At 39.6% G+C, this 16327-nt stretch overlaps 1 protein-coding gene across 2 annotated transcripts in view; it reads left to right on the top strand.

The window, feature by feature from the left end:
* Positions 1-16327, top strand: part of CPED1 (cadherin like and PC-esterase domain containing 1) — a 153716-nt gene that overhangs the window by 41828 nt on the left and 95561 nt on the right. For both annotated transcript variants that reach the window (XM_026868166.1, XM_026868167.1), the window contains exons 6-7: positions 8512-8668; positions 10911-11079. In XM_026868166.1, the coding sequence (XP_026723967.1) occupies positions 8512-8668; positions 10911-11079 (326 nt within the window). The remainder of the gene's footprint in view (positions 1-8511; positions 8669-10910; positions 11080-16327) is intronic.

A 16327-nucleotide genomic window follows, 5' to 3' on the forward strand; every position in this document is an offset into this window, starting at 1 on the left:
CCCTCCCCCATGTCCAACCCAGTGATGACTGCTTTTTAGGAGACAGGAGAGCTGCTGGAAAGAAAAAAAGTTTAGGAAATTCAGACTAGAGAAATAGTTGAGAGGAGCAAAAATGTAAGAAGTAAGTGATAAATATGGATAAAATGAATTGAGTGAGAGAAGGAGTTGCTGGTGGATGAGCACATGTGGCAGTGGGTTTGTAATGAGCCATAAGAATGGTAATGGATCTTAAAATTCAGCATGGAAGACACTAAGTGCTTGCTACTCTGTCTGAGATTTGTTTCACTCCTGTTTTCGCAGGGTATTTTGCCCAGTTTTTAATCAGGTGCCTGGTATCTGCTCACTATATGAGGCTTGGTCCATGAGGAGGTTCTGGTATGGCTATTGAATGATAAAGGAAGGCTCCTGGCATTTATTGCTCAGGTCAGCAAAAGCTGCAGCTGTTGCAGTGATTTGTGAATGAAATCTTCCTCCAAACAGTCCTAAGCCTAGAAGCTCTCTGAGGCTGGAGCATGACTGGCAACAAGATTTCAGGTGGTCATACTTGGTATCCCACCATTGGGCTGAGGACTGAGCTTGGCTGCCTCCTGGAACTACTCTCAGCTGAGAGACAGTGAGGACTAAGATCCACAATGAGAGCAGAATTGCCCGGCCTCGGTTTAGGGCACAGGAAAGGCATCCTGATGTATGCACAACAAAATCTTTGACAGGTGTTGCCTAAAAAAGTAGTGGAAATGCTTATAACATTCCTATTCTCTAAGCAATCCAGACTAGTCTGTTTTTCCATATAAGCATTTCTCTTGCTTCATCACTTCCATGGCCCAACCTGTGCCATGAATAGCTGTTTTCTCTGCCCATCCAGATCACCTATACTTTTTAAAGTAATACATTTGCTGTATGCCTTCCTTCTGCATTTCTTTTTATTAGTGTCACCAGTTCAGAGACTTTATGAATGTCTACCAGCCTTGAATGCTCACTTGATCACCTGCAGGGCTGGCCAACAGCCAGAAGGTCTTGGGATAGGCAGGACCCTAATGAAATTGGGTGGGAGGGAGAGCCAAGATAGTTCAGCTGTGTGACTGTGCTTTCACTATGTGATATGTTTACTGTCTGATGCTAACTCTGCATCAGCTTTTCCTCTCCCTTGCTTTGCAAATCTGCCCTGCCTGTCCCCAGCATCACTGGGTCACTCTGGAGTCAGCAAGAAGGGTGATGAGGTGAGGGGAAGAAGGAAGGCCCCGTGGGGCCCCTTAAGTAAGAGAGAAATTATAGATTAAATTTATTTTCTGTTGTAATAATGCAACATCTCTGTGACAGGAACATGCTTCTTTAATAGAGGGATGCATTTATTTTGTCAGCTGGCCTTTATAAATGTCTTCACACCAGCTGTGATCAGTTTTGCACCTATTACCTTTCTCTTACTGAAATTGCTAAGAGCCTCAAGAATGGCCAATAAAATCAGCATCTGATTCTTTTGAGTTAATTTGATTATAAACTACATGGGGCAGGATTTTCTATGTTTTACAACGGGTCAGTCTCAGCTAGGACAGAAACATACTTCTGTATTAATAATAAATATGAGGAGACTGAAAAGAAGTAAAGCAGCTAAATGAATTTAATTACTTGGTCTACACTATTCTATATTCTACCCTGTTACTAGTACAGAATTGGAACTGTCAGTGTTAGGTCAGTGGTTGAACTGGATGATCTTCAAGGTCTTTTCCAACCTAGATGATTCTGTGATTCTGTAATTGTAGCTGTGGCTCTAATCATGTAACAGTCAGCCAGCATTTGCACTGAGTTGCTTTTTCCAGAGCTGTATAGTTTATCTGTAAATTTAAGTTCCAGTATGAAGGGTGCACAAAGAAGAAGCAGCCCTTCTGGAAAATATTGAAGAAAATATTGAAAAAAACCCTCTATCTTTTACTGTGCAGACACCTTAGGAATGAAGAAGCAAATGCTGTATTTAATAAATACTGTTTTCCATCCACCTGCCAAAATAGACATGCAAAAAACATGGTAAATGATTAAACTGAAGCTGTATTGGCTGATGTTTTTAAAGGGGAAAATAAACAACACATACATTTCAAAATGATGTGCTGTCATAATTTTGTCTTTTTAACTCTGAAACTTCACAGGTGGTTCTTAGCATGAATTTCAGTGCATTCCAACCTACATTTTAAGTTCCTTTACCTCTAGATCTGCTCTACTGTAAACTTTTTAAAATATTAAATGTATTTTAGATAAATTTCCAGAAATGACTAGTAATTTGAAATGTCTCCATTCAAGTATTCAGGGTGGATTGCTTTGAGATTAACTGTCTTACAGAGGGAGGCATCACTGCATTTTTTGAATATGAAAACCTTTTAAGGACAGCTAGATCAATAGTCAATAGTGGGTTGAACATTGAACCTACAGCAATGTGCACTTGAGAAATAAAGCTTGTAACAGAATCATCACAGGAGTGTTAAGTATCAAGCAAGAAATCATGTTCCTGTGAAATCAATGGAAATTTTTCCAGGACTTCAGTAGGGGCCAGGTTTGCCCCTAGTCATCCTAGCTTCTTTCAAATGCTCAGCATCTGCTTTGAGTTTCACAGCCACCCTTTTCTAAATGCATAGGTTATAAAGCTGAGTGTTAAAGGTTCTCTCTCTTTCTTTAGCAACCTCAAGGCCTAATGGGTAAGCCATAGAAGAGTATTAATCTTTGTTTCAGAGTCCTTTCATCCGATAGGTCAAATGGATAACAGGAGGCAATTAAATGGAATAGGTCTGCTTTCTGTGACAAGCATGCAATGACCTCAGGGCATGTATCGGCAGTAGTTCAACTGAAATCATCCATCCTCTCCAAAATCAACACTGAAAAATGAAAAAAATGCCGTTTTAATGCTCATTACTTTCAGGGCTATTCAGCTCAGAGCAGATCACTATACATGACTGAGCAGAAGTTCTACTGGATAGTATCCTACTGGATATCCTACTGGATAGTAGGCTTTATTTTGATAAAAATCCCCTAGTCCTGGAGCTGCTCGGAAGTCGGCCTAAGACTGTATGAAAGCATCTCCTGATGTGAAGCAATCTTTGCAGCTGTTTAACAGACCTTTCCAACCTACAAAGACTGGAAAATTGCCCAGCTAATACTAGAAGAGAACCAGGTTGGAGCAGCTTGACTGGTCTGTATCAGAATAAGCTCTTTGTGCTTCAGCAGCCCACACCAATCAGGGTAGATGGGTGATCCCAGCACGAGATGCAATCTGAAGTTCTTCTAACTCAGTGAAATGTCCTGTCAGAGAGCAAACCTGCAAGGCTGAAAGAGATGACCTGTTATCAGTCCCTCCTGAATATTGTGCTGCTAAGAAATGAAGTGAGGTGACTATCATTCTTCTTTTTTCCTGTGTAAGACAATTCAGGCTTCTGCTAGAGATAGACTACTGCTGTGAAAATCTAGAAAGAAGTTCAGAAGGCTTCTGTGCAGAAGGAAAGTCTACTCTGTACTTTCAGGATTAATGTACTTTCATGATCTAAAGTGATGTTTTTCCTGCTAAAAAGAAAAGCAATTGAATGAAGACACTACAAGTACAATGCGCTGAGCTTACAATGCCCTTTATGAAAGAAAGGAACAATATTCTGGGCTCAGAACAAAACACAGCACCTTAGTTGCATTTCATCCAATCTCTAGCTTTGTGCTTCATTAAACAACCAGGAGCTTCCAAGGTGACTCAATCTCTCTTGAAATATTTCTAACAGATCTGACAGTTGATGAGCACTTTAGAAACAAAATTACTTTTTTCTCACAGACAATAGTGTTAAATGTTCCTTGCTCCATGTTTGAAGTGTATAAAATATAGCTTATTTGATCTTGGACAAAGTAAAAAAAAAATTAACAAAACCATATCATAAACCTCCTTGTAACATCAAAGGATAATATGAAAAGCAGCATAAAGAAGGGGACACATTCTCATTCATCTTTTGTTTTCTTTTCTTTTCTTTCAATTGAGTGTTACTCAGTTCAACCAGTAGGGTCTTCTCCTGTGGAATTCCTTATGCTTGCAGATCACCAGATGTTCATGTTAACCTCAGTGTTCCATTTACCACCATTCCATGTGGCTGCAGCCAAGTCAACACTGACCTGGCTCTGCTCCAGGAAGTCTTAATTTGTCCAAATGTACTTCTAGCTATTGGTAAACCTTTTGCTCAGCCACATGTTGTAACTCTTAAATCACCTATTCTTTATTGTGTATCCATTGAATCTCATGTTACACCTCAGAACTCTGAGCCAAAGACAAGTAACTTGGGAGGCAGAGATGGGGGGAGAGGGAGCAAGAAGCCATAGTTGTGGAAAATACTTGAAAGGCCTCATTAGGTGTAGCTGCTTCATTAGCTATCAGTTGTCACTGTCAACTGATCTGTTTGACTCCCTGGTACTTTGAGAGATTGGAGTTGACAGAACAATTATCTATCACCAGTTCATGTGACAAAGAGGTGCTTAATTTTTTTGATCTGGAGATGTTGACTTGCTTTAGTGGATCTTATACCTCCTTTTCACATGTGCCCCCCAGCTGTTCCTATGTCTCAGATCTGTGTTGTACCCCTTGCTGTAGTTAGAGGGCTAATATGTGAATTCAGCTGAGAACTTGTAGTGGATTCTTTACGAATCCAAATGGCATAATGGAGAACACCTTAGACAGAGGTAAAGTGGTGCTGTTTGTCAGTGTTTTCAGTGGTACCAATTTCAGAGATGTCAGCATAAGAAACTTTCTTCAAGCCAGAATTTCGAGGAAGTGAAGCACTTTTTTTAAGTGAAAGCAGGTCTCCAGCCTCAGGTCCTTTGCTTTACACTGGATCATCACAAGTGGCAGGAGAAAAAGAGACTTGTGGCAAAGCCTGCAGCTGCTTCTCAGGAAAAACAGCAGTTTGTCTAGCCTTTCAGTTACTGCATAGCCACTTTAAAAGGGAAACTGTTATTTTCTAGTTTACTTTTTTCTTTTGATCTTTAGAGCCTGCTATAAAAAATTACTGGTTTGGATTTTTGAAATAGGAGATGTAATCTGGACATGATAGGATGCTGGGATTCTTTCTCACTTGGTTTCCCATGCTGCCTGACACATACCTACTGCTGAGTCTGCCTCACCTCTTCTATTATAAAATGTTGATGTTATTTATGTACTTCAGTAGGACTGTTTAATTAACAACAGCTTGTAGAGTGATTTCAAGATGGAAAAAACATGGCAATTACTACAAACAGTAAAGGCACTGCTGGCTAATTTTCATTGATGATAATGTTGATTAACAAATTTACAGCTCTAATAAACACTGTTACTGCTTTTGAGTGCAAGGCCAGGTGAAGAGTTGCCATAAGAACTGATGCAGCTGAGTGTACTGCAGTTCAACACTGCTGATGTCTCTTTATTAATATGATAATTGTATTCATTGATTACTAGGACTAGATTTACTAAAATGAGGGACTGTCACTCCCTATTAACTCTGCCTGATGTTGTACATGCTGTGTGTCTTCTCAAAGGAGTGAGCACCTTGTGACAATCTCACTCCCCCTTCTCCTTCCAGACACCTTGCAGTGGGCTTTCTCCCAGGTGGATACTAACACAAAACCAACAGAGGTGTGTAAGGCACCATACAGAGAGGATGCTCTACAGCATGAGGAATAACTTTTAGTTCTCAATGATAGTCACCAACACTCTGAATTTGCTTAACCTTCTCCAAGAAATGTCAGGTTTCCATTTTTTCTATGTTGAGGCGTTTTGCAATGACAGGGCAATGCTAAGGATCTCCCACCCAGTAGTTTGAGAATTTCAGGACACTTCTGTTTTTCATCTGCCCCTACCCATTGTTTTTGGGTTTTTTTTTGTTATATCCAGATCCAGTAAAAGGTCCACTGGATTGTGACAAATGAATTAATGTCAAAATAGTCTTTTATATTTCCCTAAAACAGCAAAAACTCTAATTTTGGGGTAAATATAGGTACAAACCTAATCTCAATATTTTTAAACTCTGTCTTTTGAGTTAATACTATATTGGTTATTAGTTATTTGTTGCCTTAGCAATACAATTAAAAACATATTTTAAAAAGGAGAGGACACTCTACTTTCTGAGTAACGAACTGAGCAGCCCTTCTCTGCTGCCATGTTCTTATTTTCAGTGGAATATTTGCTTTATTTTAAATAAGAAAATTATGTTTTGTACATTTCCCTTTTCTCAATATTATGGCAATTTTAACTAAAGCAATTGCTGAAAAATGTGCATCTTTGACATAATTTGTCTTTCAGATGATCAGCTGAGAAGAGCTGTTATTCTTGTCCTTTGCATGTCACATAGCTATGGCCTAATGTAAAAGTTGTATAGGTTGTAGGGAGTTTGGTCTGGAAGCACAGTTCTGCCTACAGCTGTAAGTTGTAGCCATCACAGTAAGACAATCTGTGTCTCTCTCTTACCTGACCCTCTAGAGCAGCATTGGCAATGAGGTAACTGTCATGGGCTTCATTGGGTTTTGTGTAACTTTGTTCCCATTCATGGTCAACAGATCATTATCTCGCTCTTTGAAGATCTAGGCCATAGGAGTTGAACTTCAGAGTCTGACAGCACTGGGCTGTTCCTGATGGTTGTACCAGGATACAGGGGAACAGAACTCCATAGACAGTTGCAATAGCAGAGGACTGTGTCTTGCCTTTTTACCAGTGTCAGGATAAATCAGAAAAAGATCTGTGAAGTCATCTGTGCACTGTGGAGGGCCTTTAAGTGGTTTAATACTTAGGGGTTTGCCTGAACACCAAAACTGTATAATCTAACTTTGGGAATTATTTGCAGTTGCAAGTAAGTAGCTTAGTTTTCATGCGTAGTCAATGAAAAAATAAACCCTTTCAGAGAGCAGTTCAGAACCATTATTTCTCTGAGTGCTCCAAGGACTGGTCTCTCTCCATTGCCTAAAGGAAAAGCCTACAAATACTATTTTGCTAATATAGGCACTTCAGTTAGGTAACTAAAATGATGCATAGGAGTAGTTTTTGTGGGACCAGTGCAAATTGTCATGGTGAAATGCCATTGTCTCTTTACAGGGTGGAAATTCCCATAGAGAAATGCCATTATGTCTTTACAAGGCAGATATGGAAAAAGTAGCACTTGATTTAGAAGATCTGCTCCCTGTGCATATTCAGAAGCAAGTCTGCTAAATAAATGACTTAATGGGAGTTTACTGTCTTATTCCTGTTATCACTGCACAACCAAGTAAGCAGACAGTAGCCTGTTTTGTCTCTGTACCATCAAGAAGCAGGTAGTCACTTACAAAGTCCAAATCAGTTACAATGCATAACAGCAGAAAGATGCCAATGAGAGTATAATCTGAACGTGAGGTGCTATATTAATAAATGCCTGGTTTTGATTAGTGAAACCTTTAATCCTGCTAAATGGTGCATGTAAGGCAAAGGACCAGATTAATTTTAGATCCCAGTTGAGCTTAGAGGCCTGAGCTGACCTGACCTGATGAACAGCTGATAAACATAGACAATCACAATGTCATTTTAACAGGATCTGTATGAAAATGAATAGTTCTTTTCTTTGAATGGCTGCTCACAGCTCATCACCAGAAATACAGCTTCAGTTTTATTTTTCATTTCATGTACCAAAGTCAAGAGTGCATGCTTTAAAAGAGAAGCTATACAAATAAGTTCATAATATTAGCACAGTGCAGTATGTCATTAAAAAGATAAGTAATAAGGCTTGGGAATAATATGAACAGCTTGACTTTTCCTGAACTATTACTTAAGAACTTGAAGTGTGAGGTGTGTTAGAGTTAATGAAAGCCACCCTACATGAAATAATGACTAATGTGAGCACCCTGTGCTTTTTTATCAGCACAGTAAAAGCAGAAAATTCATACCACCCATTGACTGATCTCACATCACAATATTTTGATTACTATTAATAGTCACATGTCTCAGGAATCTTAGGGACTCTGGCACATCAGCCCTGCTCCCACTGTGTTCAGTGGCAGAACTAAGACTTCTATAGATTTTAGTAACTACAAAATTTAGCCTTAAATGGTGACCCTAGAAAAAAGGTTATGTGGTTATTTACTGAGTTGTGAGATTACAGTGGCAAAGTCCCTTGGTCTTTAGTCAACTAATTTGCTTATCCCCATTAATTGTAATTAGGGCTATGTGAGAAACGAAGTTTTGGTATTCTATACTTAGAAATAAAGGATTTCTATTTAGAAGAATAGTGTGCTTTTTGTATACAGCACTCATGCACTCACCTATAAAGTGGGAGTTTGAGCTAATCCTCTGATCCTGCAGCTGGAAGGGGGTGCTCGGTAGGTATAAAGCTCTCTGCTAGCAGATCCAAAAAGGATTATAGTCTAAGCATTTGTTATTTTACATTTTCATCTCATGCTGGTAGCTCCTCTCTACCTTTTGTGTTTTACACATTTTATCCTTAACAGCAGGAGTCAACCCCTGTTTTCAACACTGCTGGCTTTCTCATCCTCTTGGTACTTTTGCAGACCTGCAGCTCCCAGTTGTCACCCCAGAGTGCTCCGGTCAGCCTGGGCTGTCAAAGGCCAGCACAGCAAGCAACATGTCCCAGGGCCACGAAGGCACTGACAAGACACGTACTGCCCATCTGCAGTACGGGTGGAAGCAGAGCACAAGCGCACAGCTGTAAGTTAATGATACCCCACCCTCAGAAACTGTGAATGCTTTGTCATGCAGTTAGTCAGGAGTCAGGGACCCAGAATGTAGCAACAGAGGAGACCACAGCAGATGGAGTCCTAGGATGTACTGCATCTCTTACACTTGCATAGTATTTGTTTCTCTACTAGCCAAGCTTGCATATATTCTGTGTGAACAGGTAAGTCTATGCTGAGGGCATTGAAACACTTAGATAAATACAGACCGAGGTACACCTCTGAATGTTTAGGTCTCATGGTGGCTAAGCTATATCCTGCTCCTGCGGCGGGCAGAGGAAGCAAGCAGCCGATTCAATGTGAATGATAGAGCAAGCTTCAACTTTATTGAAAGAAATCACACCTTATATAAGCACTCTACAATAATCATGCATACTACTCACAAATCAATTGGATACATGTAAAAGGCTACATTATAATATCCCAGCCCCTTGTGGCATTTCAGGTATGTCACAACATTTTCCCTCTTCTGGCCTGCCTTTTTTTTCCAAGGTTGTTTACCATCAGACTCAAGGCCATTGTGTACCTCAGTTTCTCTCTTTGTTAACATAACAGTCATTTGTTAGCATAACTGTGCCCTGGGTTTTTTCCTTTGTTTACCTCAGATGGCTGCAGTCAGCTCCTGCAGAGACCTTGCTCTCTGCAAGCCATTCTCCAACATGCTCCCATCCCTGCCTTGCCCTACTGCTGACACACACATGTAGTCCTTTGCTCAGAGACCCTCCCTTAAGTGAAGAACCAAGAAGTACTTGAGAACTGGCTGTCCAAGTGCTGTTTCCTATGTTACAATATCTCACACATTTTATGTTCTGAGGACCTACCACTCTGCAGAGGAGAGAAAAAGGTCTCTTTAAGATAGATATTATTAGACTCCCTTAACAGATAGCAAAATTGAGGTTTGGAAAGGCCACGTATTGCCAAAGTTTACAGGGAAATGGAAGGAAAGCCCTGTGTGTTTTACCAGTAATCAGTCTTAGAGACCCATAATTTGTATAGTCATCTTCTCATTGCATTTACTCTGAGGTAGGTTGATACTCAGAGATTTTAATAGGCAGAATAATAACCACATTTGTGAATATGCCCAAGTATAGCTCAGATTTCCCCAAGTAATGAGCTTTTAAATAACAGATTTTTCCCTTGGGTTTATTTTTTTTTCTGTCCTGTTACTAGGGATGATTCATTTTGTGTGGACTGTGGGAGCTGTAGGCCAGTAGCTAGAGAGCCATGTCACTTCTTAGACAAAGCTTGCATGTTTCTTTTATGTTTAGCTGATTTATTATGGGTTATTCCAAGGTGTCATAGTCTTTCATAATATTTGGAATTATAGTTTATGGCTTTCATTAGGGAAAGCATGCAGTACCACATTTTGTGTCCCTTTATTACACTGAAGAAAGTGCTAACAATAGTGCAGTCTTTCCATAGGGTTGTTTTGTTTTTTTTTCTGAATTCACTACAAATCAGTGTTAAATCTGGGCACCCTTACTATGCACTTCTGTTATTTAAACTGTTTGGAGTTTTCAAATGTTTTTACCTTCACTCTGAATGTTCTGGTTTTGCAGTAATTACCATATGTCCACAATGCATATGTAGTCTCAAACATAAGTCCCTCCTCACATAATTACTTTCTATGTGTGTGTCCTGGTTCAGCTAGGATAGGGTTAAGTTTCCCCAGCAGAGAGGGGAAAGGGATCTCCAGCCGGGTGTCAGGTCCAGCACGGCAGCACGGGAACTTTTTCCTTTGTGGCTTTGGTCATGGGGAGCACACGGCAGGCTGTCTGTAACCATTGTGGTATTTCTCTGTATATCTTTTGTCTTGTTCACTGTTATTGCTGTTTATTGTTGTTATCATTGCTACTGTTGTTGTTCAGATTGTTTATTACACTGTTGTATTAAATTTCTTCTTATTTTAACCCAGGGTTTGTGCCCTACTTGTGTGAGAGGGTGGGGGAGGGACAACGGCAACGTGATCTCCGGTCCTGGCAGGGCCTAAACCAACACAGTGTGGAAATTAAGATTTAAAATTACTAGAATCAATAAAAAGACTTCATGTAAAGCTTTTTTTTTCCAGCCTGCTTGGCTTCATCTAGTGTGTTGCTTAACTTGGGGGAAAAAAGGACTAATTTCCTATTTCTGCTAATTTCACTATTTTCTTATAGCTGATTTTCCTCATTTGTAGAAGAACTTCATTAATGCTATGCATTTTTATTACTTTCCAGGAATCAAGTATCAGCCTCACCAGGCCACATGGACATCCTTAAAGCTCAAGACGTTTCTGTCATCATCAAAGCATATGTGCTTGTGACATCCTTAACACCTCTGCGGGCATTCATTCATTCAACCACCACAGTCTGGCATCCACCCAAGAAGAAGCACTTTTCTGTAAAGGTAAAACATATTATTTCCTAATTCTTCCATCTTTCAGGCAAAGTACAGAGACAGAAAACCATGTAATATCTTTCTTCTCTTTTACCTCTTCTTTATTTGCAGTCCACAGTGCATATTCTCCTAATATAGAGCTTTCATTTCTCAGAACAAGTGGGGTTTGCTTCATGAAGCAGGGAAGAGGTGCCCTCGACAGCAGGGCTTATGGAGGGCCCTGGATTTTCTTGCCTCAGAGCCCATTTTTACTGGTGACATTTGACAACAGTTACAAAGCTGAAGTTTTCTATAAAGCACTGCAGTGGGGGTGCTGTCTTGCAGTAACATCTTTTGCCCGGATATTGACAGTGTTGTAAAAAAAGAAAGTAAATATTTAAAGTCATTTGTTTAGATTTCCTTTTTGGGTTCAGTAAAACAGAATGGAGGAGGGTCAGGGCACTTCTAAATAAGGGGAAGGAAGGATACCATGGAGAGGGTCAGCCTCCCATGGTCTCAGTTTTATGAAGAAGGATGTTTCACATGTGCTTTAATTGGACTAAGTCTGGACATCTCCAAGTGCCTGGAAAGACCCCTCTCTCTCAATATCTAGTTTGCTCAACGGTTCTATGGGTTTCCAGACATACTTTCCTATTCCTTTTTCCTTTCAGCAAGGAACTGTGCTTGCAACACGGCAGCTTTTCATGAGGACCTACTGTTCTGGAGCTGCTCCTTTCCTTTTGAAGGAATAAGGTCACCAAGTAGCAGTGATTTCTTTAGGTCACATAGATCAGCTCCTGCAGCAGTTATCTGAGGATGGCTTTTTTTGGTGTGTGTGTGTGGTTTTTTTGTTGTTGTTGTTTGGTTGGGGATTTTTTACTTTGCCCATGTAGCACTCTTGGAGTAGGAGCAGGTCATGGCTTTGGATCAGCCTGAGTGTTGCAGTGTCGCTGTCAGGACTCTTGATGATGCCAGCCATTTGGTATGTTCTACAATTTTATCACTCTCAAAGTTAAGCGCCTAGTCTAAGCTCATTATCTAATTCTAGTTATTGGAGAAACAGACTCCTCTAGAGAACAAATCATCCCACCCAATTTAGACACTAATTTTGGAAGGAAATTAATTTCCTGCTAAAAGTGTCTGCTTTCTTCCATGGACTATGACATTCTTTGAGAACATGACAAATTCAGGATTGCCAAAATTAGGTGAGATTAATCTAATTTTCTTTCTTTTTCATAATTCTTTTTCTTTCTCCCCTTGGAAGCTATGGAAGCCCACTGAGATACATTATTTTGCCATCTATTTTCTTCTATTTACATTTAGGAAGACTAAAGGTCACTAACTTTCAAACCTTGGGGTTCAGTTTTGGTTTATGTTTATTAAAATAGCACAATATCCAGCAGCATCACTATTGCAGCTGAAGTAGGGACCACTTTAAAGTCTAGTAGTTATTAGTAATTGTGATATGGCTCTGTAAAATAATTCCCACTGAGGTAAGTCTGCTGAACGAGGTGCCAGCCAGCATTTACAGAGCACTTTGGCAGCTGAAGAAACAATAAAAGTGATAGATAGAAGCAGCAGCACATCTATAGTAATTCCAATCTGGTTACTGCTGCTGTGGTGTTATATCTTCCACAGCTTTAGGCAGACTTGTCAAAATGAGAAGAAATAAAAAATAGGCACCACAGCAAGCACATTTGTAGCAATGTATAGATTGAAATGCAAATTAAAAAAAAATGATGGAAAGTGGGGTGTATAAGACCGTCTCTTGGCATAAACAGTGTGTCCTGTAAAGAACCTGGGAGGAGTCAGGGAGTCTTCAGGAGAAATGAGACACTGGGAATTCATGGAGTGGCCAGAAAGCACTACTGGGAAAGTCAAAAAAGAGCCTTCTGTGCTTGGTGCAGAAGCATCAGGCAGGAGATCATCAGTCAGAAAACAATACTTGGGAGAAGGTTTGGATTCAGCCTTTGATATCCTTTGGAATGAGATTGCAACAAATATCTCATAAACTTCATGGAACCATCACCTGTTGCTAGTGGGACATATGATGCCAGCAGAGAGATCTTCTCTCCCAAAGTAGCCAGTGGAGCTGCGTGTGTTTGTACCAGCCAAGGAACCAGGTCCAGAAAGCTCCTAAATTTCTGCCAACTCTATTGTGTAGGAAGGAAAATTGCTTCTTATGTTGTGAAGATCCAATAAAAACATAAAGGATCTCTAAGACTTGTTCTCCTACTGATTGACATCAGTGTCACTTGGGACTGACCATGCCTATAGAGGAGACTTTGATCTTGAAAAATTTGCTGCTGTTTGATGTGCTTTTCCCCAAAAGCAGCTGACTGCTTTTTTTTGTTTGTTTGGTTTTTTGTTTTTGTTTTGGTTTTTTTTTTTGTTTGTTTGTTTTTTTGGGTTTTTTTTAATGAATAGATGAGAATAATTTTAATCTGCTGAATTGCCATCATAGATGTGCTGCTTTCAGTAACATTGCACAATAATTTAGAGACCTCCTCAGTGTATAGGCTTCTGGTCAGCAAATTTTTTCATACCAATATAATTAAACTATTAGCAATGAGAAATGAATCCACCAATTGTGGTTAACTTGGTTATAACATTATTACTACAAAGTCAGTATGTTAAGTTTAAAATTTGATCCCCTATGTACAACCCTTTATGGTTGCTAGAAGCAACCAGAATGTGGTGTATATATATATATGAAGGAGAGATTTTTAAAAAGACTGGAGGTAGGGTACCAGATGATATCACATGATTAAGAGAAACTCTGTAAAGAAGAAACAGGAGTTTAATGAATTAAACAATACTTCATTCCCCACTGTTTCTTTGCTAGTAAACTATTACAAATGATTTTTACAACTCATATTTACTTAGCCTAATCATAATGGCAAGGCTTCAGAATGACTCCTTGAATAAGCATTAGCCAAATGGCAGTTCAGGAAGAGTTCAAGTGTGTTTTGCTCACCAGCTGCCAGGTTTTCTCTAGATTATCCATATTTGAGTATCTCAGTTCAGAAAGCAAAAGGGGGTAAATCCTGAGCTGGCATGAAGATTTTGTGTGTAGTCAAGGGGTGGCAAAAGTGTGACTCTAGATTTGGGCCCTGATTGGGAAGATGCAGGAGATGCAGGGGAGAGAATGGCTTTCTGCCACACAAATGTTTTGATATGAGACTTGCGTAATAGCCTTATTTCCTTGAGGAAATTTGGAAACCCCTTATTTAGACCATCTGTGCGTTGAAAAAATAATAATAAAAGAGAAGCTTTGCATTTTGCATATGGTACTAATTAAGGGATGGGTCTCTGTAAATGTATGCAATAATTCCCTCCATGTTAATCAACATTATTCATGTGTATGGAGCAGAAGGCTGACCCCTGAATAATTTTCTGTTTTATATAAACTGGTGTGCAAAACAGTCATTTATGTTTAATTATCTCAAGGTTTAACACACTGTGAATTGTTTCCTTTGCCCTGCCATTAACCTTTCCCAACTTGGACCCAATTCTTAATGAAGGGATGCACTTTTGTAGACCGTAGCGGTGCCACATCCTGAGTCACCTGGGAGGGCTCTTCTCTGCTGTTGGCAGCTTCCCACAGCCCCCAGTCTGGTTCACCGTCCCTCTGCACATCCAAAATAGACAGTTAGGTGCCTTCGGCATTTGAATTCCTTGCCTTGCATAACCCTTGATACCCTCAACTGAAACTATGGTATTAAGTGATTTTCCAGTTGTGCAGTGAAGTAAAAGTAATTTATTAAAGCAGTTTGGTGTTAAGCTTGTTAATTATTGCTGAAATTCTCTCTCTGTGTATTAAGCATTTGGAAACTTGAGTAAAGAGAAATATTTTTTTACACGTAACATACATGCAAATAAAACTGGACCCTCACCTACCCAGGAAAACATCTTTTAATATGACTGAACACTGTGACAATTAGGTTGCAGTATTGCCCTCAAGTGGCCAGTTTTGATACTACGTCAAGTAATAGCCACGGACAACGTGAGTTAAGAGTGCAAACATACATGCAGATAAAGAGCAAAATACTTAGGAAGAGCAGAAAAGCTCGGGATTGTTTTCCTTTGTTTTATTTTTGAATTCTTGCCCTGTCACTTAGCAGAGCATATACAAAATAAAGTTACCATCAACTCTTAATCAATTAGATTGCAGGGTTATTTGGGAATACAATTAAATTAAAACCAAATAATTCTCCATTAGGTTCTGTGAGAACTTAGCATATGCATTTCACTGTTCTTGAAAGTAGCCTGTATAGAGAATCAAATACTGTAATGCTCCTCTTCCTGGGAGACTGAGCATAACATAAATGCCATCTCTGTTTTCTGTCCTCATAGTGTCTAGAGCCCTATCACTTGTCTTTTCACTGATATAAGAATGAAAGTCTGTCTGGACTCAGGGAGATCAAAGACACGCTTAGTCTGACATTCTGTTTCTGGCAAGAACCAGGCAAGAAAGCATCATGAAACCATGTAACAGGACAAGCATAAAGCGATACTCCTCCTTAGGCAGACCATAGCTGTCTCTGGTAACCTGCAAGGTTAGAAACACAAAACTGGAAATGGAATATATCTCTTTATTTTTAATAAGCTGCAGGGGACTTTTATGCCATGCAGTTCTCTACTAGATTTTTTAATCCATTAATGCTTTTGGTCTTCCCAGTGTCTTGCAGCCATGTGACTCTACAGATTATTTATGTGTTGCTTGAGAAAGAATATTTGTTTGCTTTAAAGCTTGTACCTAATTACTTAATTTCATGTTCTTAATTCTTGTTTTAAGAGAAAGAATGAGTAATTCTTCATTTTGTACCTTCTCCATGTCTGTGACAATCTGTCATGCAATGCATAAATAAAGTTAAAATTCTTCCTGGAGTTCTTTTCTGCTCTTCTCATTATGAACATCTAGCTAGTAAGAGCTCTAGACTGATTAATCTTTAATAACACGTGGGTATGCCATGAGTAAATCTTTACACCGTTATGCAGGTGCTTAGCTCTCTGCTTTTCTCCTGATCCACAGATCCTCTTGCTCTGGCTGTTCAATCCAGGCGGCTCTGTAAGCATGCCCCTCTGTGGCTCCCAACTTTCCCAGACCTACCTCCCATTATCCTGATTCTTCTCATCTTTCCCTTTTTGCCTTCCAGCCTTCTTTATTCAAGCTGATCCACTTCGCTCCTCACAGCAAGCTGGGAAATGCTGTTAGTAAATCACATTTATTTTTCCACTAAGAAGTTGATGCTGAGTGGGGAAACCACTCTTAGTT

The sequence above is a fragment of the Athene cunicularia genome (genome assembly GCF_003259725.1).
Source record: "Athene cunicularia isolate RWA chromosome 1 unlocalized genomic scaffold, athCun1 chr1_part2, whole genome shotgun sequence".
Lineage (NCBI taxonomy): Eukaryota > Metazoa > Chordata > Aves > Strigiformes > Strigidae > Athene > Athene cunicularia.